Source organism: Doryrhamphus excisus, chromosome 11 (assembly GCF_030265055.1).
Source record: "Doryrhamphus excisus isolate RoL2022-K1 chromosome 11, RoL_Dexc_1.0, whole genome shotgun sequence".
Classification (NCBI taxonomy): domain Eukaryota; kingdom Metazoa; phylum Chordata; class Actinopteri; order Syngnathiformes; family Syngnathidae; genus Doryrhamphus; species Doryrhamphus excisus.
Genome location: NC_080476.1, coordinates 5,022,451 through 5,045,418, shown reverse-complemented (window position 1 = coordinate 5,045,418; position 22,968 = coordinate 5,022,451). Strand labels below are relative to the sequence as shown.

General features: G+C 44.5%; 5 protein-coding genes across 10 annotated transcripts; 3 read left to right on the top strand and 2 right to left on the bottom strand.

Annotated features, from left to right (window-relative positions):
- The first annotated feature begins 535 nt into the window (after window positions 1–535).
- cdx1b (caudal type homeobox 1 b) lies at window positions 536–4,821 on the top strand. Its single transcript, XM_058086145.1, has 3 exons — window positions 536–1,025; window positions 4,425–4,573; window positions 4,633–4,821. The coding sequence occupies exons 1-3, from the start codon at window positions 545–547 to the stop codon at window positions 4,819–4,821; spliced, it is 819 nt and encodes a 272-aa protein (XP_057942128.1). The 5' UTR covers window positions 536–544.
- Window positions 4,822–8,078: 3,257 nt separating this feature from the next.
- On the top strand, window positions 8,079–10,569 carry taf9 (TAF9 RNA polymerase II, TATA box binding protein (TBP)-associated factor). Of its 2 annotated transcripts, none has more exons than XM_058086142.1 (8): window positions 8,079–8,226; window positions 8,812–8,967; window positions 9,380–9,461; window positions 9,524–9,660; window positions 9,726–9,860; window positions 9,919–10,003; window positions 10,088–10,201; window positions 10,282–10,569. In XM_058086142.1, the coding sequence occupies exons 2-8, from the start codon at window positions 8,932–8,934 to the stop codon at window positions 10,437–10,439; spliced, it is 747 nt and encodes a 248-aa protein (XP_057942125.1). In that variant the 5' UTR covers window positions 8,079–8,226; window positions 8,812–8,931; the 3' UTR covers window positions 10,440–10,569. The 2 variants fall into 2 exon arrangements, with proteins under 2 accessions (XP_057942125.1, XP_057942126.1); XM_058086143.1 differs by having other exon boundaries at window positions 8,083–8,226; window positions 9,922–10,003.
- On the bottom strand, window positions 10,512–15,684 carry arrb2a (arrestin, beta 2a). 4 transcript variants are annotated; one of them, XM_058086138.1, is made up of 16 exons: window positions 15,485–15,684; window positions 13,800–13,830; window positions 13,662–13,722; window positions 13,547–13,591; window positions 13,384–13,481; window positions 13,213–13,311; window positions 12,765–12,824; window positions 12,614–12,681; window positions 12,408–12,543; window positions 12,251–12,335; window positions 12,100–12,172; window positions 11,892–12,029; window positions 11,739–11,822; window positions 11,597–11,673; window positions 11,467–11,521; window positions 10,512–11,384 (listed from the first exon to the last, which is right to left on the bottom strand). In XM_058086138.1, exons 1-16 carry the CDS (start codon window positions 15,505–15,507, stop codon window positions 11,297–11,299), a joined length of 1,221 nt encoding a protein of 406 aa, XP_057942121.1. In that variant the 5' UTR covers window positions 15,508–15,684; the 3' UTR covers window positions 10,512–11,296. The 4 variants fall into 4 exon arrangements, with proteins under 4 accessions (XP_057942121.1, XP_057942120.1, XP_057942119.1 ...); XM_058086137.1 differs by having other exon boundaries at window positions 10,512–11,387; window positions 15,485–15,682; XM_058086136.1 differs by lacking the exon at window positions 15,485–15,684 and adding an exon at window positions 15,153–15,297.
- Window positions 15,685–15,807: 123 nt separating this feature from the next.
- On the bottom strand, window positions 15,808–19,844 carry ap4m1 (adaptor related protein complex 4 subunit mu 1). Of its 2 annotated transcripts, none has more exons than XM_058086132.1 (16): window positions 19,605–19,843; window positions 19,431–19,492; window positions 18,941–19,026; window positions 18,743–18,849; window positions 18,565–18,661; window positions 18,381–18,491; window positions 18,242–18,304; window positions 18,113–18,175; window positions 17,976–18,042; window positions 17,334–17,387; window positions 17,158–17,264; window positions 16,993–17,084; window positions 16,819–16,863; window positions 16,691–16,741; window positions 16,216–16,333; window positions 15,808–16,141 (listed from the first exon to the last, which is right to left on the bottom strand). In XM_058086132.1, exons 2-16 carry the CDS (start codon window positions 19,486–19,488, stop codon window positions 15,950–15,952), a joined length of 1,311 nt encoding a protein of 436 aa, XP_057942115.1. In that variant the 5' UTR covers window positions 19,489–19,492; window positions 19,605–19,843; the 3' UTR covers window positions 15,808–15,949. The 2 variants fall into 2 exon arrangements, with proteins under 2 accessions (XP_057942115.1, XP_057942116.1); XM_058086133.1 differs by having other exon boundaries at window positions 15,935–16,160; window positions 19,605–19,844.
- Window positions 19,845–20,019: 175 nt separating this feature from the next.
- Window positions 20,020–22,195, top strand: rbmx2 (RNA binding motif protein X-linked 2). The gene is made up of 6 exons (XM_058086141.1): window positions 20,020–20,140; window positions 20,882–20,997; window positions 21,068–21,119; window positions 21,244–21,373; window positions 21,445–21,634; window positions 21,708–22,195. The coding sequence occupies exons 1-6, from the start codon at window positions 20,136–20,138 to the stop codon at window positions 22,034–22,036; spliced, it is 822 nt and encodes a 273-aa protein (XP_057942124.1). The 5' UTR covers window positions 20,020–20,135; the 3' UTR covers window positions 22,037–22,195.
- Window positions 22,196–22,968: the final 773 nt, after the last annotated feature.

Genomic DNA, 22,968 nt, shown 5'->3' with positions numbered 1-22,968 from the left:
AAGACGGTCTAAGACTTTTCTTATCATTTGGTTCTTTGTGACAATAAAACTGAAATAACTTCATAATATTTTTTACTGCATGTACTATTAAGAACATGTACCTAATGAAGTGTCCTGTGACAGCTCGGAAAGAAAACAAAAACTTGATTTATCTTTTTATTTGTCTTTCATTCCACTCCCTCACAAAGCATCAAGTCAGGACAATTTTAATAATAATAATAATAATAAGAAGAAGAATTATTATTATAATAACAATCATGGCAGCAATAACAATACACTACAACTAATAATGCACCATTACATTACTCTTCCATAATATACTGTTTAGTATGTATATTTATTATAGTAAATATATTTAAGTGTGTAGGTAATGAACGTGGGTAGGGGGGGGGGGGGGGGGCGGTGTCAGGTAAGAGCAATAAAGGCGGTCATGTGACCACAGCCCTTTATAACGGCCGTCTGGTGGGTGGGGGGGCAGCAGGTGGAGACACGCACACCGGATAACACGCACGTCAGGTGAGCGTGCCCCCCCTCCCCCTCCAACATGTACGTGAGCTACCTGCAGCTGGACAAGGACCCCCCCATGTACCACCAAAACCCAGTGAGCAGACACCCGGGTCTCAGTCTCAGCCCGCAGAACTTCCCGGCCTCGGCCCAGTACTCGGACTTCGCGGGATACCACCCCCACCATCACGGCTTGGGCACAGACCCCCACTCCCCTCAGCAGCAGAGCGGCGCCTGGAACCCGGCCTACCCGCCACCCCCTCTGCCTCCCCCCCCTCAGCACACGCGTGACGACTGGGCCGCTCACCACTATGGAACCGCAGCAGGGCCTCCAGGGACCACAGTGCCCGGCGCCGTGGGCCCTAATCTGGGCTTCGGCCCTCCAGAGTTCGCCGGGCAACCGCCGGCTCTGCTGGCCACCTCCCTCAACGCGCCCGCAGGTCAAGGGTCAGCCGTGTCCCCGCAGAGGAGAAGCGCCTACGAGTGGATACGACGTGCATCCACGCCGCTCGCCAACCCCAGTAAGACATTTAATAATTATAATAATAATAATATTGTTTTCAATCAATGACACTAATTCTTCCATTTGAACTGTTCCCAATATAAAATAACAATTCATAATTATAATAAATGGTTTGTAAATATTGTCATTTGCGGTATTAGTACAACAAAATCATAATCCTCAATAGTATCAAATATTAATGTATATTCTGAAATATCAATCAAGTTATACTATATATATACTAGTTATATTTTGTATTATTAAAGTGTCACATCATTCATAATTCAGCCAGAGAAAAACAACTGAGGCGTGAATATCTTTGTCTTATAATAATAATAATAATAATCATAGTTTAAAGTTAAAAATACTATATCAAATTCATATAACTGTATATTGATATTTACACTTGAAATTGTATTTATGTGAAACATTTATCACATTTTAGTAGTTTGTTAAATAATTAAATGCTTCCAATTCATTACACATTCCAACATTTTACAAATAAATGGCCGTACTATCATTTTACATACAATATATTATCTGAAAGTACACATATTGTGTATATAGTTGTGGGACTAACTTCCATTTTGCTCTTCATTTGTCATTTTTTCATTCCAAACTTGTTATGTGGCCATAAAATCATTCAAGCTATGTACACAAAAGCTAAGCTGTTTCATGTTTGGCCTTATGTTCCAATACCCAAAATGAAGCCAGCCGTGACCCTAAAACTGAGGTACATACTAATTATAGAATGCCTTGGCAGCGCTAACATATACCTAGCATAAAACATATTTCAATAAAATGATTTCAAATGAATATGAAGTAGTGTATATAATAGTTTCCAAGTAGAGTTGTGGTGCAACAAATGAAAACAGTGTGCTTCTTTTACTGTGAGGGACCGCTGGATGCGTTTCACAACACTGTGCAGAATAGGATAAATACTGCAATAAACAATACAAAATATAGAAAAAGTTCCATCAATATTTGAAACATTATTATAAATCAAATATTTATGACCAACATACACCTAAATAACGTGAGGTTAGTCTCCATAAATAAATAAGAATCCAATGAAATACTCCTGGCAACGATACCATTTGGAAAGCGGCACATTTATGGCATACAATCATCCATATTTAAACAAACGCAAAGTATGAAACTAATATGAGACTAATACAGTCAGTGAAATGATAACCTGATCCAATTGAGCATATCACGCATGGATGCCGCATGAAGGAAACATACTAGATTAGAAGTGGTAACCCTTAACATAACCCAAAGTTGAACCAATTGGATATTGTGGACATATTGAGCTATCGCAAGCTTTGTTCCTGTGTGGAGCACATTACCACTCTTGCACTGGCAGACAAACAATGAAACTGATATGAACGGTATTTTATTTTTATGTGCCGATATCCATAGAGATATTATCAGACATCTATATTTACAAGGTTTCTTTTCATGAAAGTGCAATTTTGCAGACAGCATAGCAGTAAGATTTTGAATAGTGTGCCTGTTTACATGTTTTGTTCAACATTGTTAGAGCCTTCAAGACATGAAATAACATTCATATAGTCAGCTTTACATTCGTATTACCAAATACAGGAGCTATAATCAGAGAAAATAATCTGTGTCACAGTAAATGTCTAGTGGAGCAGAATGGGTGGTGGACAGGAAGTGACAGAGTTGAGTTGAGTTTTAGCTTGTTGCGGCTTATGACTGCAACAGTATGATTATTTTGATGATCAATTGTATTGTACCTGTTATGAGATCATTTAAACCTGTGAGAAAAATTGGTTATTGTCTCAAGCAGGGGTGCTCATTAAGTCGGGTGGTACTGGTCGATCGCTGGTCGATCGCGGCGTGACATTAAAAAAATATCATCCTAGCATCAATGCCGTCACTTGATTGATGTACAGGGCAGCCATTCAGATGACAACTGAATGTTGCCCTTCGGGTGACCAATCAAATCAAACAACGTCTCTAAGTGCAGCAGAACTTACCATGTCAGCCTATCATCCATCCCCGTTACTTGATTGACATACAGGACAACCAGTCAGATGACAACTGAATTTTGACATTTAGGTCACCGCTCATGCGTAAACAACGATGCAAAGTGCTAAGCTAGTCGGCGAATTGCGTCAGATTTTAGCCCTCGCTAAAGTTTATGGCCACTAAAATGAGTGAAGTAGCTGGACCAAGTAAAAAGGCAAAAACATATCACTTCCATACGGAATGGGAGGTGGACTTTTTTTTCACAATGTCTTTTTCGAAGTGCGTTTGCCTCATATGCCATTCTACCATCGCAGTACCAAAGAAGGGAAATGTGGAGTAATGTGGAGGTAATTACAAAAAATGTTAATTATGTGTGTTTTGCAATATTGGCTCATTTGGTTATGTAAGGTACATCAACATACATTGTACGTACAAATAATCCTCAATACATTTGAAAATAAATAGATGTTTTGCATTTTTGTCGTGGGTAGATCATTTTGACTCGGTCATTTTAAAAGTAGCTCGCATGCTGAAAAAGTGTGAGCACCCCTGGTCTCAAGTCATCGTAGTCAAGTGAGCCATTATGGCCAAAGGAGTAGTGTTTCGCACAACAACAATGAAAACAATGGCGGGTGTTCGGAACTTGTTGCTGATGTGGATCAACGGCTATCGGGAGCTAGCGCGAGACAATGCAGGGCTACTATGTGCGAATCTAACACAGAAAACGAATGAATTTAAAGCAAACAGAGGCTGCTTCGAAGATGTTTAAGAACAGAACAGGGATATAATCAGTGTTGTCAGGCATGGTGAGTTTGAAAGTGAAGACAAACATGTCTGAAAGGGATTCATTGGATTTACATCATTTCTATGGGAAAACATGCCTTGGCTAAAGTACGTTTTGGTTTGAGTAGGACCTTCTAGAATGGATTAATGGCACAAACCAAGGCACCATTGTACTTGCTTACAATAGAAAATCATTTAAAGGGGACCTATTGTGCTAATTTGCGGCCCTGCGTATTGAGTTGTGGACTCCCGTAGAGCAGCTACACGCAATAACCCGCGCATAAAGCTAGATCTATATCTTCCAGATTCTGCACCTCATTGTGCAGCATTTCAATGGATTTCCTGCTTCAGACCCAAACTGTATGTTTAATTTATTCAGGCACACCCACTCTGCTGTGATTGGTCACACTCCCAAATGCTTACTGAGTGCTGGGGACATCACAAAACTCAATGTCAGAAAAAACTCTCTGAAACCAAGCATTCAGAGCCATGCCACACTTTTTCAGGTCTCACTTCCAAATGCGCAAACAACATTATCTGAAACTTTGGCATCATTTAACACGAGCATTAGCTGTCAATCAGGGCCACTAAGCGGTACACCAGCATAGTCCAGCGCTAACAGGAAGTACTGTGTTTGCAGACGGGAAGACTCGCACCAAGGACAAGTACCGTGTGGTCTACACAGACCACCAGCGTCTGGAGCTGGAGAAAGAGTTCCACTACAGCAAGTACATCACCATCAGGAGGAAGGCGGAGCTCGCCAGTGCCCTCGGCCTATCAGAGAGACAGGTGAGGCCCCGCCCCCTTTGCTTTGCAGCACATGCTTTGACGTTGGATGTCGTTGTCAGGTGAAGATTTGGTTCCAGAACCGGCGAGCTAAAGAACGCAAAATGAACAAGAAAAAGCTCCAGCAGCCCGCCTCCTCCACCACGCTGACACCGCCCACTGGAGGCGGAGGCAGTGTTGCCATGGTTACCAGCAGCAGCGGCCTGGTATCCCCTTCCTCTCTGTCCATGAACATCAAGGAAGAGTTCTGAACCATTTCTTGTTGGCCATTTTGGAGACTCTTTCCTCCTCCTCCTGAAAGTGGACTACGTTTTCGTGGCAATGCCACGCAGGACAATAACGTTGAACGAGGACTCCTGCTAACTTCACTGCTAACTTGACCTTCGCAAAGGGCACATATCCCACGTAGCAGGTGTCTACATTAGCATGATACTATTCCACTGTGGGGTTTGCAGTTAGCTACTTTATATTACATTGGTGGATATCATGATGCTGGGCTAGCAGTTAGCCACATTACCATTTTGATGACATCATGATGCTGGGCTAGCAGTTAGCCATATTATCATTTTGATGACATCATGATGCTGGGCTAGCAGTTAGCCATATTACCATTTTGATGTCATCATGATGTTGGGCTAGCAGTTAGCCACATTATCATTTTGATGACATCATGATGCTCTGCTAGCAGTTAGCCACATTACCATTTTGATGACATCATGATGCTGGGCTAGCAGTTAGCCACATTGCCATTTTGATGACATCATGATGCTGGGCTAGCAGGTAACCACATTGGTGTATTGATAACATTATGATGCTGGGACAGTTATGCATATTAGCGTATTGATGACATCATGATGCTGGGCTAGCAGTTAGCCACATTAGCTTATTGATAATATCATTATGCTGGGCTAGCAGGTAGCCACATTAGCACGCTGATGACATCTTGACGTTGGGCTAGCAGTTAGCCACATTAGCATGTTGATGTACATATACATTACTCTACATTTTGGAAGCACTTGTGTGTTATTTAAAATGCTCCCTTCTGCTTGTTTTTCAATGCTTCATAATTAGTTCACTGGTGCAAATCCTTCCCCTTCCCACTGCTGTCAATCAAAGTGTGGCTGGGCGTTGCCAGGGCAACAGTCGGCTTTTGAAGAAATTTGAACTTTTTTTTCCACCTTGTTTGGCTGCAAAAGTAAAATGTTCTTTAAACAATTTATTTTCGTTTCTCTTTCAAAGTCACATGATCTCACTTATGTTCACCCACACACACACACACACACAAAATAATGCAATGGTGTCCAAAGAGCAAACATCCTGCTATCTGTGTGTGTGTGTGTGTTGTGTGCGTGTGTATGAGACCTTTGTCCTTTTTGCCTTATCTATAACATTTATATGTCTTCAACCTTACTAGTTGTGATGGTGTGTTTGTGTGTGCATGTGTGAGCGGACTTGGTAGTGTTCGCTTTCACTAATTCAAGATGTTGTTTGACAACAATATTATTAACAAAGACAATAAGAAGACTCTCATGTTGAAGACGAGGTTCACCTACGGCCTAGTGACTCTTCACTGAGGGAGGTGTTCACATGCAGAATTTCTGCATGACAACAATAACAATTATAATGAATAATAGACACATTTAAAAGTGTTTGCTAAATAATTAAATAATGGCACATGAAAGAGTAAACTCGCTAACGAGGTGGGAGGCGCTTCTCTTGGCCATAAAGGTTTATTGAGGCCCCCCTCAGTAAAACACTGACCTTTGACCTTGCTTTAAAATCACTACATCATGACAAGCACTCACATGCACACACACACAGTTAGTGTGTTAAATTCTATATAAATGATTCATTTCAATAAAATATTTGAAGATGTTATTATCTATCATAATTTGGACGTTTTTTATTTGCTATTTCCTACATTACTGGTTTCATACATTACTCTGTAACGCTAATAATGAAGTGATTTCCCCAATGAATTGTCAGACTCTAAACGACTGTCATTAGGAATCCTCTCATCCATTCATTTTTGTGAATGTATACTTTATGAATACTGTTTAGGCATACAATAGATTATACAAAGAGTTGAATTAATTAATTATAAATATAAATTATTTATTTTTAATAGAATTCCAAATAAATAAATATCCTAAAATATATATATTATATAAAAAGGAAAAATCATTTATTCATGTTATTTGTTTATATACTCTATATTAAATTAAAATACCCATGTTTTTTAAATAATTGTATGATTATATGCATTTTTGTGTCCAGACAGACTTTAGGGACTCCCTATACCTGGGGTCGGGGGCTTTTCACACTGCTTGTTGCCAAGCTGGGCATTGTTTTTTAATACCTTGAATGCATCTAAACTGTGTTCTGATGGCTGATTGATGTCCCTAAAAAAATATTGGAAGAGTATAATTCTGAACCGACATATTCCTTTGGATTCACTGCCAATGGTGGAAACCTGTGTGCTTGATATGTGGCGAGAAATTAGTAATTAGTAAACATTAGTAAATTAGTAATGTTGAAATATATTTTTAAAACAAGCACTCAGCTTTTTCTGAAAAGTAGCCAACTGCAGACGGCCATACGAGAGCAATTTTGGAAGGTTGAGCAGAACAAACATACATTCAATTAAATTCAAATATATGTTTGAATTAAAGAAATACTGTAGCTTTCCCGACAAAGACACTCAGGGACAGGACAATGGAATGGCGACAAACAGCAGCAGGCAAATTGATGACATACATTCAGTGCAATTCAGGTGCCTGTGATGAGTCAAGTGATGTAAACGATACTGAGCACATACGCAGACATGCCGATATGTAAACTGTGATGGCCTTTTTTGTTATAATTTTACACAAACACGGAAACGACTCAAAATGGCCTAAATAGTTGAGTGTTTCAATGATTTCAAAGTAGGCCTACACATATACTCTGTGCTTCTGTTAGTTCCTCGGTTCCCAAAGTGGGGTACGCCAATTGTAATATAGGAGATACGTGACTAAAAATTGAACAACAATTAGCACCTAACACACACAATTACCTGTGTGCCTGAAAGCGTCATGGCGCAAGGAGAACAGAGCAGACAGGAGACGGAGCATGAAGTTGTTCATTGCTCTGTGTGTATCATATGAACAAATAAGTACGTTTGGTGATTATTCTGTGCATTAAGAGTGTTTAATCTTGAAGATTTCATCTATAGTGGGGTTCCTATAGCGGTGATTCCCCCAAATATTAATACAAAATTTGTAAACTTGAACTTTTTTGTCTTTATGGATGCTAAAGATGTGTGTGTGGCTGTTATGGAGCAGTCAAAGCCTAAAAAGACATAAAGCAATGATGATGATGATGATGATGATGATGATGATGATGACGATGAAGAGGAGAACAAAGCAAAGTGACACAAATGTTTATGACTCTGAGGCCACACCCACACGCTCGTAAAGGTTAATCATTTTACAAGTGAACACACACACACACACACACACACATACAATGGTGTGTACAGTTGTCTAACAAATTTATGATGTTGATGATGATGAATATCTCAGTGTGGGAAAAATGACATCCTGTTACTTCCTGCATGAGAGGTCAGAGGTGACCTGCACCCATTGTTCTTCATGGGATTCTAAATGATGTGTACTGCAAGTACTACAGCATATACTATGTAAAGTATTGTGTAATGTGGTATTGATGAGTTGAGTACTGTTAGTAGAATTCATCCATCAATTTTCTATGGATGGATGCAGGTGTATGCTGGAGCCTATCCCAGCTGACTTAGCGTGAGAGGCGGGGTACACCCTGGACTGGTGGCCAGCCAATCACAGGGCACATATAGACAAACAACCATTCACACTCACATTCATACCTATGGACAATTTGGAGTCGCCAATTAACCTAGCATGTTTTTGGAATGTGGGAGGAAACCGGAGTACATGGAAAACATGCAAACTCCACACAGAGATGCCCAAACTACTAACCACTAACCCACCGTGCGGGCTATTATAGGCTATTTGTATGTAAAGAAAATGAGACGGAGGGTAAAAGGAAGTCAAAGTGTTGATAAGAAAAGAGTTGTCGCCCCCTGCTGGCTGCTAGAAGGAAAGCAGCTATTCTCAAGAACACATACATGATGTTGTAGGTGAATGTTTAGTAATATAATGTGTTATTTAAAATGTGAATTCAAAAATTGAATCTGACCGATGTCGACGTTGTAATTCATCTAAAAGGAACAAACGACAGCCCATGCAAAGGAGGTCCTATCCAGCTGGGGTCGCCGTCGTCGGAGGCCGGTCGGCTTTTACAAAACGTAGAAGAAGACGTGAAGGCGGTACTGAAGAAAACAGAAAATGTCAGCGCCCAAAACCATCCCCAAAGATGCTCAGGTATATTTTAACGAATATGTTAACGGCTATTTGGGTTTACAAAGTGGCACCGAGTTAATCTTTGATAACATTACGGGAAGGTTTCCTCTTGTTCGTCGTTTCCAAAACACTAGCTTGTCGCGTCGTAAACTAGCATGTTAGCTTGCGTATTGACAATAGGAAGAAGCTGGCTAGCGTCTTTTTAGCTTAGCCACCAACTACCCACTTTTAATTAAACGAGACGTCTATTGTAACGACTGTACACATTAGAAAGTTCCTGTGACGCTAACTTGGGAGATAAAGTCCCCATACTTCCAAGTGGCCATTATTTGCTAACTTTTGTTTTTAGTGAACGGTTACTGCTCGGTGTGGCTCAGGGTATGAAATCTTGAACAATATAAAATTTTATTGAAAAAGTGTTTTGGGCCTGCAGGTGATGATGCAGATCCTGAAGGACATGGGGGTCTCGGAGTACGAGCCTCGTGTCATCAACCAGATGTTGGAGTTCACTTACAGTAAGTTGTAGTCCCGACTGTGTGTGTCACATGACCCTCACCGTCATGTCTCTGTTTTGCAGGGTATGTGACAACTATTATTGAGGATGCCAAGATCTATGCCACACACGCCAAGAAGTCCACTGTGGATGCAGACGACATCAAGCTGGCCATCCAGTGCCGAATGGACCAGTCTTTCACCTCGCCGCCACCACGAGACGTGAGCATCGGCTTTGTCTCCTGAAAGGCAGTGGGAATGTTACTGATGACTTGTTCTGTGTTCAGTTCCTGCTTGAAGTGGCCAGGCAGAAGAACCAGACACCCCTACCCCTCATCAAACCATACACCGGACCTCGACTCCCCCCTGACCGCTACTGTCTGACAGCCCCCAACTACAGACTCAAGTTTCTTCCTAAGAAGGTGACAGCACTTGTGTACTCATTCTCACTTGTCTTGCTCACCTCATTGCCTCCCCCAGCAGGTGGCGTCATCAGCCAGCAGGATCTCTGCACCTCGATTGAGCGTTGGCGCCGTTGCCAGCAGACCAACCACACCCACACTTGGTGAGTCGCTCACACACAATCTTTAGGAGCCCCAGAGGGCCTTGTGGCACACACTTGCATGACTGAATAGCATGGTCCTCACAGGAAACACGACTGTCCAGTCAGTTGGCTCCAAGGTCGGACCCCCGGTGTCCCTAACGGGTCAGAGGTTCACTGTGCAGATTCCCCCTCCCTCGCAGAGCAGCGTCAGCAAAAGCAGTAAGCTTGAAGAAATTATACCCAAAGTATTCCAGTTGTGCACTTTAAAACCTTTTTCCCCTCTTCTGGTCCCATCTCAGCCACACTGACCACACCCACCACCTCCAACGTGCTCATCAACCAATCTCTGATTGGCTCTAAGAACATCCTCATCACTGCCAACATGGCAGCTCAAAACGCCAGCAGCGAGACGCTCAAGAGGAAGCACGAAGATGACGATGACTATGACACAATGTGACCCCCCCACCGCCACCACCCACAACCAAAGGAACATTTCCACCTCCCGTCAGCAGCAGACCACACTAGCACGTTTGTTTATTTCACCTTTAATCATAAAAACAAAGTGAAATAAAAAACAATTAAATGATTACGAGCATGGAAAGCATCAAAGCAATCTTCCTGTTGGCAAAGTTAGCTCACATGCACGACCAAACGAATCACCACGACGACCACGACGATTCACAGCACTGCTCAGAAAAAAAGCCAACATGCTCCGCCTCTTTTCTTCCACCGCAGGAGCACGAGAACATTTCCCGTCATGCGTCTTGTCTCGGGTCGGCGGCGAGGTGACGCTGGCGGCTTCAAATGAGACATCAAGTTCATGTTTTTCTTCTGGGGTGGGGGTTAATTGGCATTTATTATTAACAGTGAATGAAGACGCGACGAAGGCACCGGTTCAGGTCCACTCGCCGCCGACTAACAAGAAGTGAGGAGGGAGTTAAAAGGACACCTTTAGCAGCGACACCACTTCCCATGTGAGCGCTAACGTGAAAATAACGCTGGAATGTTGAGTGCGCTGCTACCTGCAGTCTACTCATCGCCCCGGGAAACGCTTAACATTCAAAGTATTTCAAAATAAGAGCAACAGATGTTTTGTGTTGGCTTCATTGTTTCCTCACAAGCGCAGCCCAGCAAATCAAAACAACTAACGAGAAGATGGCAGCAAAAATGGCGGCTGCGTGACAAAAGCGAGGAAGGAGCGCTGTGAGGCAGTGCCCAAACATGGCAGCATCTGTCCCTCCACTCGGGAATGTAACGTGTGTGTGTGTGGGTGTGTGTGCGCAAGTGTGCATGTGTTTGTGCATGTTGGCGCTCCTAGCAGTCCTCGTCTTTGTCGTCCACAACACCTTTGAGTCGCAGGCGAGCAAAGTCCTCGAAGACGAAGTCGTCATCCTGGGAGACGCTGCTGAGAGGACCACAAGGCTTCATCAGGTCACCGTGATGCCCAAACTTCCTCTCACCGCCACTGCGGCAAACATACTCACTTTGTGTCGAATTCTATCAGGTTGGTGTCAATGGGGGGGTCCGTCTCTGGCACAGCTGCCACAAATGCAGTACAACATTACATGATTGTTTCCATGGAAACAAAGCAGGTGTGCTGCTAGCACCACTCACCTGACTGGGGACGTGATGCAGGGGGGTCAGCAGGTTTGGGGTGCATGAGGATGAAGGGCAGCTCCACTGACACATCTCTATGCCCATGACACCAACAGATAGTCAGCAGCTTGCAAATGGCAGGAAGTGACATCATACGTACCCTCCACGTGAAACCACCAGCTTGACTTTGACTCTGTAGGACACCAGGATGCCTAGGACCTCTTTGTTGGTGACGTCCTTGACACTGCGACACAGGACACGGCGTTAAGTGATGCATCACATGACTAGACATATGGGGGCGCATGCATGTTACATGGTTGATGAGGCCAGGTTGGTGTCTTCGTGCTTGAGTTTGCCATCCAGAGCCAGTCCTCTCTTCTCACGATTCTTGTCCAGCGTAGGCGTCAGTGTGTACACTTTACAGAAGGTGGAGCTTGACGACACCTGGTCACTGCCGCACAACACATCCGTCAATCAAACATGTCCTGTCTGGGGCATGACCCCTCACAAACGAAACTTACTCAGCCTCCAGCTGGGCCACGGGACATTTGTACTGAGCCGTGCTGAACAAGCAGATGTCGGCATACTGACGCACTGTAGGGACAAGGTCACACGGGTCAGGGCAAGGTCACATGGATCAAGGTCAAACAGGCGTGCCATGCAGGGGCCAACCTGAGATCTTGACCCTCTTGACCGTCTTGGTGGAGTTATTGGTCACGTGCACGTTGACGCTGATGGGTTCGCCATGGTAGTAGAGCTGATGTGCGTACACGCACACACGTCAGCGAGCATGTACAGTACGTGACTTGGGTGAGGAGCGTGCACATACCTCCTTGTCCAGTGACGCCTCCAGGTGCAGTGATCTGTCCGACATCAGAAAGCTGCGAGTGGTCTCCACCATGGGCTGAGGACCCGGTTTCTCTGGAGCGTACTGAACCTTCCGGATCACCAGACGCACAGAGTTCCTAAGCATGTGCACATGCACACGGTGAGCAAACGTGACAAGAGTTCAAGGTCAAGGGTGTAAGAGGTCACCTCTTGTGGATCTTCTCCTCCATGGACTTGGCGCAGAATGCTCGAATCTCAAAGTCCACACCGCATGCCTGCACACGCACAGACACGGATAGAGACACATGCGTACACTTTGACCTTATAACCTAGACCTAATGCTGACAGAGATGCTTACCTTGCCTGTGTCCTCAGGTCCAGGCTGCAAGGTGACTGAACACGGAAGATTTTGAGGGATCTGCAACAGGAAGTCAAACACTTTTGTGACTCCTTCGCCTTACACACACTTCCACTCTCAGACATTAACATATGCAAATACAGAGTCAAACACACCCTCTCACATGCAAAAAACAGGCACTTGCAAACTCAAAACAGACACACCCTCAAGACTCTATAACACAGTCAAACACACTCTCTCAGATGCACACAAACACACGCAAAAACAGACACAGTACACAGTTGACAAACAGACACACTTACTCTCTCGTCACACTGTCAAAAACACAGTCTCCCACATGCACAAGCATACAAACAAATAACACACACAAACTAGTAACATGTTGTAACTTGTCAGTGACATAATCAAGTGGAGCAGGTGTGCAGTGTCAGCATACACCTGTACACACCGTGAAGTAGAAGGGGTGTGCATTTTGTCCAAGCTTCTTCAGGAGACGTTCTTGCAGGCGACTGTTGGCTTTGCGTTCTTCGGGGACAGGCGGGAAGGCCTGAAACAGGAAGGGACATCATCACATAAGTGCCGGGGTGGGGAAGGAAGAGGGGGTTGGTACAAGGCTGACCTGGAAGGTGGAAATGTAGAGGTCTTTGCGGAAGGACAGTCCCAAAACGTCCAAGTCCTCACGTCCATAACGGAATGCGCAGGTCAGCGTGACAAAGACTACAGGGAAAAAGAAGAACAAGAATGAGAGCGTGAAGAATAGGTAATAAATATTGCCAACTAACCGTTCCTGTCCTTTAGGTACTCGGGGTCCACCAGGATGACGCCATCTGTCCACAGGGATACAACATGTTGATAACAAGTGGCAGACAGGTGTGACACAATGGTCACATGACTCACCTACTGGATCCACATGGTCCAGGTGGTCTACAAAGTCCCTCTTCCCCAGGTAGACCGTCACCTGCGGGCACAAACCATCACTATGAGAAGATCCTTCTAGAACTCTTACCTTGACACGCTCTTGTCACCTTAACTCACCTTACAGTTGGGACTGGACTTCTTGAAGACTCTACAAGACAACCACAAACATATCAGCTGACAGGAAGTAGCAATATTAACAGCAGGGGGCGGGGTTCAAACATCACATTTCCTTCCTCTCAGTGTCCTAACAGGAAGTATGCTGCGTGTAACAGCAGACAGAAGTGCACATAGAAAAAGTGCATGTGAGGAGTGTGGCTGTGTCTCAATTGGCACATTTCCGTACTTAGTACACTTAGTCTTTTGAGTGCATAAGAAGAAGAAGCAGTGCACTGTCAGTACCTGGATGTTGCACTCAAAAGGCTCAAAATAGTGAGTGTGCAGTGATGGACAGCTACCACCTTCAATAGCCACCATCTTGACTACCAAAAGAAAAGTGATGGCTTAATCGCCATCTCATTTAAAGCAGGGGTTACTCAAAAGCAAGGAAAACAAAAATGGAATTTGGAAAGTACTACACTGCCAAAGTACACAGGTTGTGTTTAAAATGTACACGTCTAAAACTTAGTAGCATTTCGAGTGCATAAGTATGTTCCAATGAGAAGCACTGCAAAACGTAGTGCACTGTTAGTACTCGAATGTTGCACTCTAAATGGTCCAATTGGTGAGTGTGTAGCAATAGAGCCTAGCAGAACGGGAGGGACTAACTCAAGTGGTCGCAATTCACCATTAAAAAGGAGCGAAAACAAAGAAGAGAAAGGGGGTAAATATCATTATCATCATTTCCGATAGCAGTGACAGCAGTGAATTTGGGACAGAATTACAATGTCAAAATCCACACCCTGCGGCTGTACAGTGTGTACACAATATACAAAATTCTGAGTGTCTAAGCACAGATGTTTGTACTGTATACTTAAAGAAGTGTACCGACAGAAGTATTTATTTTAGACATTGTGCACCAAACAATTTACTTTGTCCATTCAGTCACCATCTTTATTTACATGCTAGAACGCTTAAACTTTTTGTAAGACTTTTCGGGAATATTCCTTTTCTAAAAGATTAACATTGGTTTCACAGTAGTTTACAGGACATTGTTTAATTATGCTGATGTGAACTGATGCACCTGTCACGCACTTTCAGGGTGGAGCAGGTGAATTATTCCAATGAGAGTCAAAACATACAAAAGGCGAAAAACAAACAGAGGGAGGGAAGTAAACCTACTTTCTACCTTATTGTTAATAATATCGCCATAAAAGATTTGACAGATGTAGACAAGTATCTTTCACACCACGACGGTCTACGTTTTATGTTCGATATTTCATTAACTGATAAAACTCAAAGCACGACAAGTAACCTTCAGTGAATTAACAATGCTGTGCTGACATGTACGGTGTATATCTATTTAATAACCACCTCTGGTGTTTTATCCTCGACAAATTCGGCATGAAATCCAAGATGATGAAAATATTTCTTCGTTAGTGGAGATGTAGAGACGCACCTCGACGAGCTAACTAGCTAGTTAGCTAACCCCACCCTGCTGCGCTCGTTCTACCCCCAAACATCGACGACACCCGTCTTCTTAACAGCGACACAAACGCTCAACAAACGTTGTTTTTACCCTTTTAAAAAGACAGAGCACATAATCGTTGAGGCGACAGCTTGACGAATGTCCGCTCAGGCCAGCAGAGGCGCGGCTAGCGTTAGCGAAGTGCGTGAGGCTAACTTGGTTGTAGCCGCTAGCTTACCTTGTGCCCGCCTTGTCGCCCATCTCCTCGGCAGGCGGACGTCAAGAAGAACCGAAAGAGATGAGCCCGGGCTCGGCTGTGTCCTTTGGGTCGAGAGAATTTGCCCCAGTGGTTCTGCTCACCCTTCCATCCGCATCGAGGCACCGCTAAGCGGGTATGCTAATTTCCTTTAGCGCCTCCTCAGCACCTCCGACTTCCGCAAAGGCAGGCTCTGTTGTGCGTGTGTGCGTGCGTGCAGCGGCTGCAGATCACGTTGCGCCAAAGAATTTAGTGTTTTTACCGTCGATGCACGACGAATGTGTAGTTGTCACCAGTGGGTTTGTTTTTAATGCTTTATTTCCAAAAAAGGTAATTTGATCACAAGCTGGCATCACATTCAATCCAAGCACTGACAACAAGTCCGCTTCTTGAATTTTCCGGTGAAGCCAACAGAGGGCGCTGTGGAGGATGCGCAATGACCTGGACTTATATGCGGATGGTGTACGAGTCCGAGTGCGTGACGTATCGGACCCAGCGCTGGGCCGGGCCAGGCTGGACGGGGGACAGGCGCAGGAAACGGATATGAAGGCCGGTGGCGGTGACCTTGGGCAGCTCAAAGCTCAGACCCACAGGGCCGACCTCCATCATGGAGGCAGAGCTTAGGGCGGGAACTTCCAGCTGAGAGGAGAAATGCAGACTTTTTTTTTAGTTATACTCTGTGCATGTGAGTTTGCAAGCATGCACTTAGCAACCTTGAACAGGGCAGAGAGCTGCGTTCCTCCCGGAAAGCGCAGAATCTTCCATAACACAGCTCGGCTCTGCGACCTCAGCTCGGCATTCTGGTCAGGACTGCTGAGCTCCTGAGACAAACTGAAGCAACAACATATGACAGGCCACGTGACCCACAGGACACACCCCTTTGTTAGACAGGAAGTAGTATCATGCTAATGTGGCAAGGAGCTAATGCTAACTGTCATGCACTGATATGTTCCGATCATGTGGTTTCATTCGCCTATAAGACGGCAGGATGTGTTGCCATAGCAACAGTTTGATTGAGAAGACCAAAGTCTTTTAGCCAGAAGATTCTCGGACAAACATCTTTGCTCTGTTTCCATGGCAACTGGACTTGCATTTGATGTTTTGGCATTAACACAAAAGAACAAAGTCAGCAGACAAATCAACATGGTTTCTGGAACAAAAATAACAATAAACGATAAAATGTCTTACCTGATGCAGCCTTTAGGTACCCGTATAGTGGCGCTAACGTTAACAGCGGCACTGCATGCATAAGACAATGATGTCATTGACATCAGTCAATCATCTGTGTGTGCGTGTGTGTGTGAAGAGGAAGTGACCTTTTAGGCGGCAGGTCGCAGCGTAGCTTCAAGTACATCAGCAGCCTGTGAGGCAAATGTGAGAGGAAGTCACACGACAAACTTCCTGTTATCACGCTAATAATAACAACATCACACCAACCACACAAGTACTTGACTGACAGGGGACACGGGGTCGGTGACATAGCACGTTACCTGCCACCGCTGTCTTTCTCAATGGCTGGAAAAAGGCGAAAAGGCAGGGCGGAGGGAAGATGGTCGGCCAACTGGTACTGCATGATGCTTTGCTTCAGCAAGACGACACATGGACACATGAACACACCGGCTGAGGATTAGATGCTAGCGTGGGCAGGGCCTAACCTCTCCCTGGCTCGGGCTCAATCGGAGGATCCGGTGACTGTCGAACTCCTCCAGTCGGACCGCTGGATGGAAGCTGCATTCATCAACTCGGACTGCCGTACCGTAACCTGAAGAAGGAAGCAGCGTCCAGTCACATCATTTCAGCATTTATTCTGAAGGCCTGCAGGTGAGCTGACCTCTGAATTGAGACGTGCCGACACTCAAGTCCTCATTTAGGCCAATGCGGATCTCTGCCAGAAAACACATGATGGTCATTAACCGTCACTCCCTGCTGGACAGATATCGCACAAGCATCTCATGTCATCTCATCTCACCACAAGTAGTCTCGTCTTGTCACATCATGTGACGGTACGTCCAGTATTGCCAACTTGACGACAGTTTTGGTGACATATTTTATCAAAAGCGACTAGCGATAAATCTAGACATATCTTTTTTGGTATTTGGAGACTTAAAAGTGAAAGCACAGATTGTTGTGCCGTTTCTGTTTACACTAGGCAGCAGTGGGTGCGGCTGAGAGGTCCACCCCGCCACAAAGCAGTCAGTCCCAGCAGTCATGATGGCCAGTTTTAAATCAACTAACCCAGAATCAAGATTATTTGTACTTCTAAACATAATTAAAGTGTTTTTACTCACTTTGTTTATGTTTTTTTCCTACTGCATCTATGTATTACATTACATTATAATCTATTACATTACATGCCAATAATATCCTAATTCTTTAATGCTAATAAACATCATCTAGCTACTTCTAGGACAGCCAATGGCTACTTTTCTGACTGGGGTGTTGGCAACAGTGGCAATGTGACGTCTTGTCTCACCAGAGCAACTAGGCAGGAAGCATTTGACCTTGACCTCGCCCTGCACGTCTGCCTTCATCAGTACGCCCTGCAAACAGTGTGCACATTCTTAGTTCACAAACAGAGCAAGCCTGGACTGCGCTGTCAGCGATACTCACGTTGGTACCAATCACTACCGCCATCCTCTCAACAACGTCCACAAATATCTCGCTCTTTCCTCCCTACATACACATACACACACACAGGTGGATGTTTCATCCCTGAAGGGAGGTCATGTGGTGCAGTACCTGGATTGGCCTTGTGGCAGCAGAACTTGGCGCCACTTTGCTCTGCTGGGTGTCGGCTCCAAACTGCAGAGAGACAAGGACACACGCAGTCAGTGGGGTGACGTGGCTCATGTTGAAGTACACGCTCGTGGCAGCGCACCAGTCCCACGTTGCCGAGGTCAAAGAGGCTGAAGGGTTGCGGCGAGACTGCCTCCGTCTGGATGAAGTTCTTCAGGACGTCAGATGATGTCGACTGGACGTAACCGTAATCCTGCACGGCCAGGAGAAGTTCTATACAGCACAGGACAGTACAGTCGAGTGTGACAAGGTCTGCAAGGACTCACCACCATCTCGTCTAGAAGTTCATAGATGAGCGCAAAGTTCATCTGCACCGATTTCTCCGAGAGCCCGCCGCAGTAATCTTTGACCAGAGCAGCAAACCTGACAAATATCCCTGTGTCTTATACCATGCCATGGCAGCACATTCCCGATTGGTCCGTTGCTCATAAAGATCCACGTTACCTGTTCAGGAACTCAAGCACAGCGAAGGGGGAGGAGTCTGCTGTTGTCATGGCAACCAAGTAGAGTCCTCCCTGCCGGACGTGGACATAGTGGACTTGTTTGTGTCTCTGCGTGACAAGGACGAAACGGGCAATCAGTGCATTCAAGGTTCATTGTCCTTTAACACTCAAAACAAGGTTAGCATATAGGTCACGTTACCATGACAACTGGAGGCTGGTCTCCGGTCAGCGCTGTCACTTTCTCATAAAAAACATTGACAACGTCACTTTCTGCGTCTCCTCTGACTGAGGAACGTCAAGGTTAGTCACTTCTTTTTACTATGGATGCGCCAATCAATCAGTATCGTCCCACAAAAAATGATGCCTGTGCACAGTGTAGTGTCTTGCTCTAACATCTTGAAAAAGGGTCCCCCACCCACTTTCCTTCACACTGCGTTGTGTGCCAAAGCCAAACAAACATGTCTGCCATATGGAAGTCACATGCCATTTGTGAGAGTGATACAAAATGAAAAACCAAGACACAAAACAATCACCATACACTTGATGGAGTGTGGCCAGTGGCACTCATAACAAAAACTGAAAAATGTGCAGTTAAGCCATGTGATCGATATTCGAATTATCAACACTAATCAAAGCATCCCTACATTTTACATTGTTATTTGTTCTACTGCGTGTTACAAGAAGGATACAGTCTTTGTAGATGAGACGGTCCCCTTTGGAGGACAAGATGAAGACCTGTGATATCATGCTGCTAAAACACAGAAATACATTTGATCACAACGTGAATTGATATCTCAGATCACCAGACTGTCTGCTTCACTTACCAACAATAAGCGTATGCACGCAAGATTAGAAATCAATACCTGAATTAGCTTCCTTGTCATTCCATTTCCAAAGTAGTGCCGTAATAACAGCGAACAGTAGTTAGCTTAGCATCTTTAAAGGTCGTGGATGATTTTCCCAGCAACATCCGACCAAAGCAGGAATCAACAAACTAAGGCATTGCATACTAAGAACAATTTTAGTTCAAAGCGTAACGTGGCTAGTGTTTACAAACCGGTCCAGCGGATGACGACAGCACTACACCGCCACCTAGTGTGCCGGCGAAGCTCTGACCGTGTTGGTTTTTACACAACTCGTGGCAACAAATACGAATTTTATATCTTACCTTAATCTTTATTTTTTTATATCTTTATATCTTATCTGACCGAGCCGCTTTATATTACATACATTTACGTTAGCGGTATGTTAGTAACTTTCTGTATGCTCGTGGACACATAGTTTAGTTTAAAAACAGGAAGTGACGTCAAACACCTCCAATCAGCAGGGGGCGGCATAGTCAGGGGATTCGTCCGGCGGTATTTACATCAGAGCGCTGACCCAGCTACTTCACAATGAAGTAAGTTTGTATAAAGTACATATTCATATACAATATAATTTACTATATTCTATGTCAACTGTTCAACGTGCGTTGTTCCCGTGCGTTTGCTGCTGGACTGTTTTGGGGTTGTGCTGTTTTCCAGCGTGTGCTAGCTAGTGCTAACAGCTAACAGGGCAGCCACATAGCTGTTATGATAAATCATCAAATGAACTGTAACATTTGTCTTACTGTCATCACTGCATAAGCTATCAACCTATTGCAACATAATATCCATTACTTTCTCTAAAATAACAAAAGGGTGACACCTAAAGAGTGGAAGTGAACATATTTTTAATGACAAAATACAAGCACACGAACTGCGAATGGCTGGCGACCAGTCGAAGGTGTATCCCTCCTCTCGCCCGAAGACAGCTGGGATAGGCTCCGGCATACCCGCAATCCTAGTGAGGACTAGCAGTATGGGAAATGAATGAATGGATGGATAAACACGTTAATTATTGTTTAACTGTCTACATGGAAAACACATGGTGTGGATGAATCAGTAATAAACATGGAGAAGATGGAAGATTCAATACAGTGAAGTATACTTTTACATTATAACTTGTTCAGCGTGTCCGACTCAAATAGACATGCATTTTTGACTCGTGGTTATAGCTATTAAAAATGAAATGTATTCTCATTTTCTTTGTCGCTAGCATTGAAACATGGAGATGGTTGACTTGTGGCAAAACAAAGCTTGTGTTTGTTTATGCTCTTCAGTCCGCTGACCAAAGTGAAGTTGATCAATGAGCTGAACGAGAGAGAGGCTCATTTGGGAATTAATGAGATCGCTTCGTGGCACAGCGAGTACAAAGACAGCGCCTGGATATTTGTTGGTGAGGAGGAGGACAAGGTAAGCAGCACTACATGGCGTGATGAAGGCTTACAGTCTCGTTTCCCCATTAGGAGGTTTTCCATACGAGTTGTCTGAAGGTGACATCATCTGCGTCTTCTCTCAGTAGGTTGCTCCTGATGTTCATTTTCAGTATGAAATATTGCATTTACATTATGTCATCATGTCAGAGCACATGAACACAAACACGCAACAGTGGCATGAGTTGACATGACAATGAACTTGTCAGGTATGGAGAGGTCGTCAACATCAATCTGGTGCGGGACAAGAAGACGGGTAAGTCCAAAGGGTTCTGCTTCTTGTGCTACGAGGACCAGAGGAGCACCATCTTGGCGGTGGACAACTTTAACGGCATCAAGGTGACACCACGCAAGCATTAGCGCTGGTGGGAAAACACAACTTGGGTTGCTAATACCCGCTCACCTCTCAGATCAAAGGTCGCACCATCCGTGTGGACCACGTCAAAGACTACCGTCCCCCCAAGGACACAGAGGACATGGACGACATCACCCGAAAATTGAGGGAGGACGGCTGCGCTCCCAAAGTGTGCCACTCTCCTGCCTCCTCCTCCTGTGAGGAAGATGAACAGTACCTCGTTCCTGTGAAAAAGACTAAAAAAGGTGAGGTCACTTCATGTTTATGTGCGCATGTGATGTCAGGATGGACCTTAATTGCTGGTTTCACCCTCCGCAGACAAGAAGGAGAAGAAGAAAAAGAAGGAGAAGAAGAAAGAGAGACAATCCTCTCCTCGTCCTCCCACCATCAGAGTGAAAGAGGAGAAGGAGGACTCCGCCTATGACAAATACAATCAGAGGAGGGCGCCAGCGGCACCAGAACACATGGGGCAAAGAGCCAAGGAGGACAGGAGAGCAAGGGATGAGGACAGAGGGGATGAGGACAGACGAAGAAGAGGCGATGAGGATGACAGGAGAAGAAGGAGAGAAGATGAGGACAGAAAAAGAAGAGGAGACAACAACAGGGACAATGATAGGAGGCGGGATGTGGACAGACACAGACGATGATGGTGGCCACACCAGTGTGACATGTGAACATCTCATCATTCCTTTTCTGGAATCTTTTACTTTCATTTTCAAGCATGTTGTCTTTTAATGTTGCACGACTCTCCGTGTTTAACAGAAACTAAATCAGATTAAAGTCATTGGTGCACAGTCACAACATCATTCTAATGTGACATCTTCAATATCATAATCTTCACACGAGGAAAGCTTATCCGAGATGGCAGACGTTCAGAGGTGGGGGTTACCCCGGCTTGACCAGCTGTCAATCACAGAGATGACTCCGTGCACTCATGTCCCTACTTTGTTTTTAATACTTTCTTTTCCCGCCTGTCTACAACATGACAGTTTCTTCGAGCATCTCCCCCCAATTAACCTTCACTTATCTTCTCCATCATGCAGCTCGTTTCCGAACGTCCTCAGTGAAATTAGCCGTCAATTGCATAGTGTGTCCACCAGAGGGCGCTGAGGATTTGGCCCCATTCCTTTCCATTTCTATGCGTTCTTTGACGCCTTAAGTCAAACAAACGTAGTTGATGTTGTACAAGTTAACATTGTTCAACCTTTCAGCACTTGGAGAAAGACGTGAGCAAGAACAGAAAGACAGCAGGTCAAAGAAGAGGATGAAAATAAAGACTTTGTCCCCAGTGTGACAATTCATTTAACGTTAATCCGTTAATCTCCACTTTTCAAAGTTTACTATTTAGGATTAATTCACCCCCCCCCCTCCAATGGCTGAAGAAGATGAGGAATATGATGACTCTGATGAAGGTCATTTCGTGCTAGGTGCGTTCTTGGGTGGAACAGTGGGTTCCACTGCAATTAGATGAATTTGCATAATTGACACGTGTATGTCCCGGCCCCCAAATCATGTCGCTTCTTTTTGTGTTATTTTTATGTCACAAGCATGATGGAACCCCCGTGAATGCTTTTATGTT

Coding starts and splice junctions, on each gene's coding strand:
- cdx1b (XM_058086145.1), top strand. CDS start 545: ATGTACGTGAGCTACCTGCAGCTGGACAAGGACCCCCCCATGTACCAC. Junction 1,026..4,424: donor CACGCCGCTCGCCAACCCCA/GTAAGACATTTA, acceptor CTGTGTTTGCAG/ACGGGAAGACTCGCACCAAG. Junction 4,574..4,632: donor TCGGCCTATCAGAGAGACAG/GTGAGGCCCCGC, acceptor TGTCGTTGTCAG/GTGAAGATTTGGTTCCAGAA.
- taf9 (XM_058086142.1), top strand. CDS start 8,932: ATGTCAGCGCCCAAAACCATCCCCAAAGATGCTCAG. Junction 9,661..9,725: donor CCTCGCCGCCACCACGAGAC/GTGAGCATCGGC, acceptor TTCTGTGTTCAG/TTCCTGCTTGAAGTGGCCAG. Junction 10,202..10,281: donor GAGCAGCGTCAGCAAAAGCA/GTAAGCTTGAAG, acceptor GTCCCATCTCAG/CCACACTGACCACACCCACC.
- rbmx2 (XM_058086141.1), top strand. Junction 20,998..21,067: donor CAGCGCCTGGATATTTGTTG/GTGAGGAGGAGG, acceptor TTTCCCCATTAG/GAGGTTTTCCATACGAGTTG. Junction 21,120..21,243: donor ATCATCTGCGTCTTCTCTCA/GTAGGTTGCTCC, acceptor TGAACTTGTCAG/GTATGGAGAGGTCGTCAACA.
- arrb2a (XM_058086134.1), bottom strand. CDS start 15,184: ATGCCGAATTTGTCGAGGATAAAACACCAGAG. Junction 12,336..12,407: donor AGGCGTCACTGGACAAGGAG/GTATGTGCACGC, acceptor TACGCACATCAG/CTCTACTACCATGGCGAACC. Junction 11,823..11,891: donor AACCTGGCCTCATCAACCAT/GTAACATGCATG, acceptor CCTGTGTCGCAG/TGTCAAGGACGTCACCAACA.
- ap4m1 (XM_058086132.1), bottom strand. CDS start 19,488: ATGATATCACAGGTCTTCATCTTGTCCTCCAAAGGGGACCGTCTCATC. Junction 18,662..18,742: donor GTGCTTGAGTTCCTGAACAG/GTAACGTGGATC, acceptor GATATTTGTCAG/GTTTGCTGCTCTGGTCAAAG. Junction 18,492..18,564: donor AACTTCTAGACGAGATGGTG/GTGAGTCCTTGC, acceptor CTGGCCGTGCAG/GATTACGGTTACGTCCAGTC.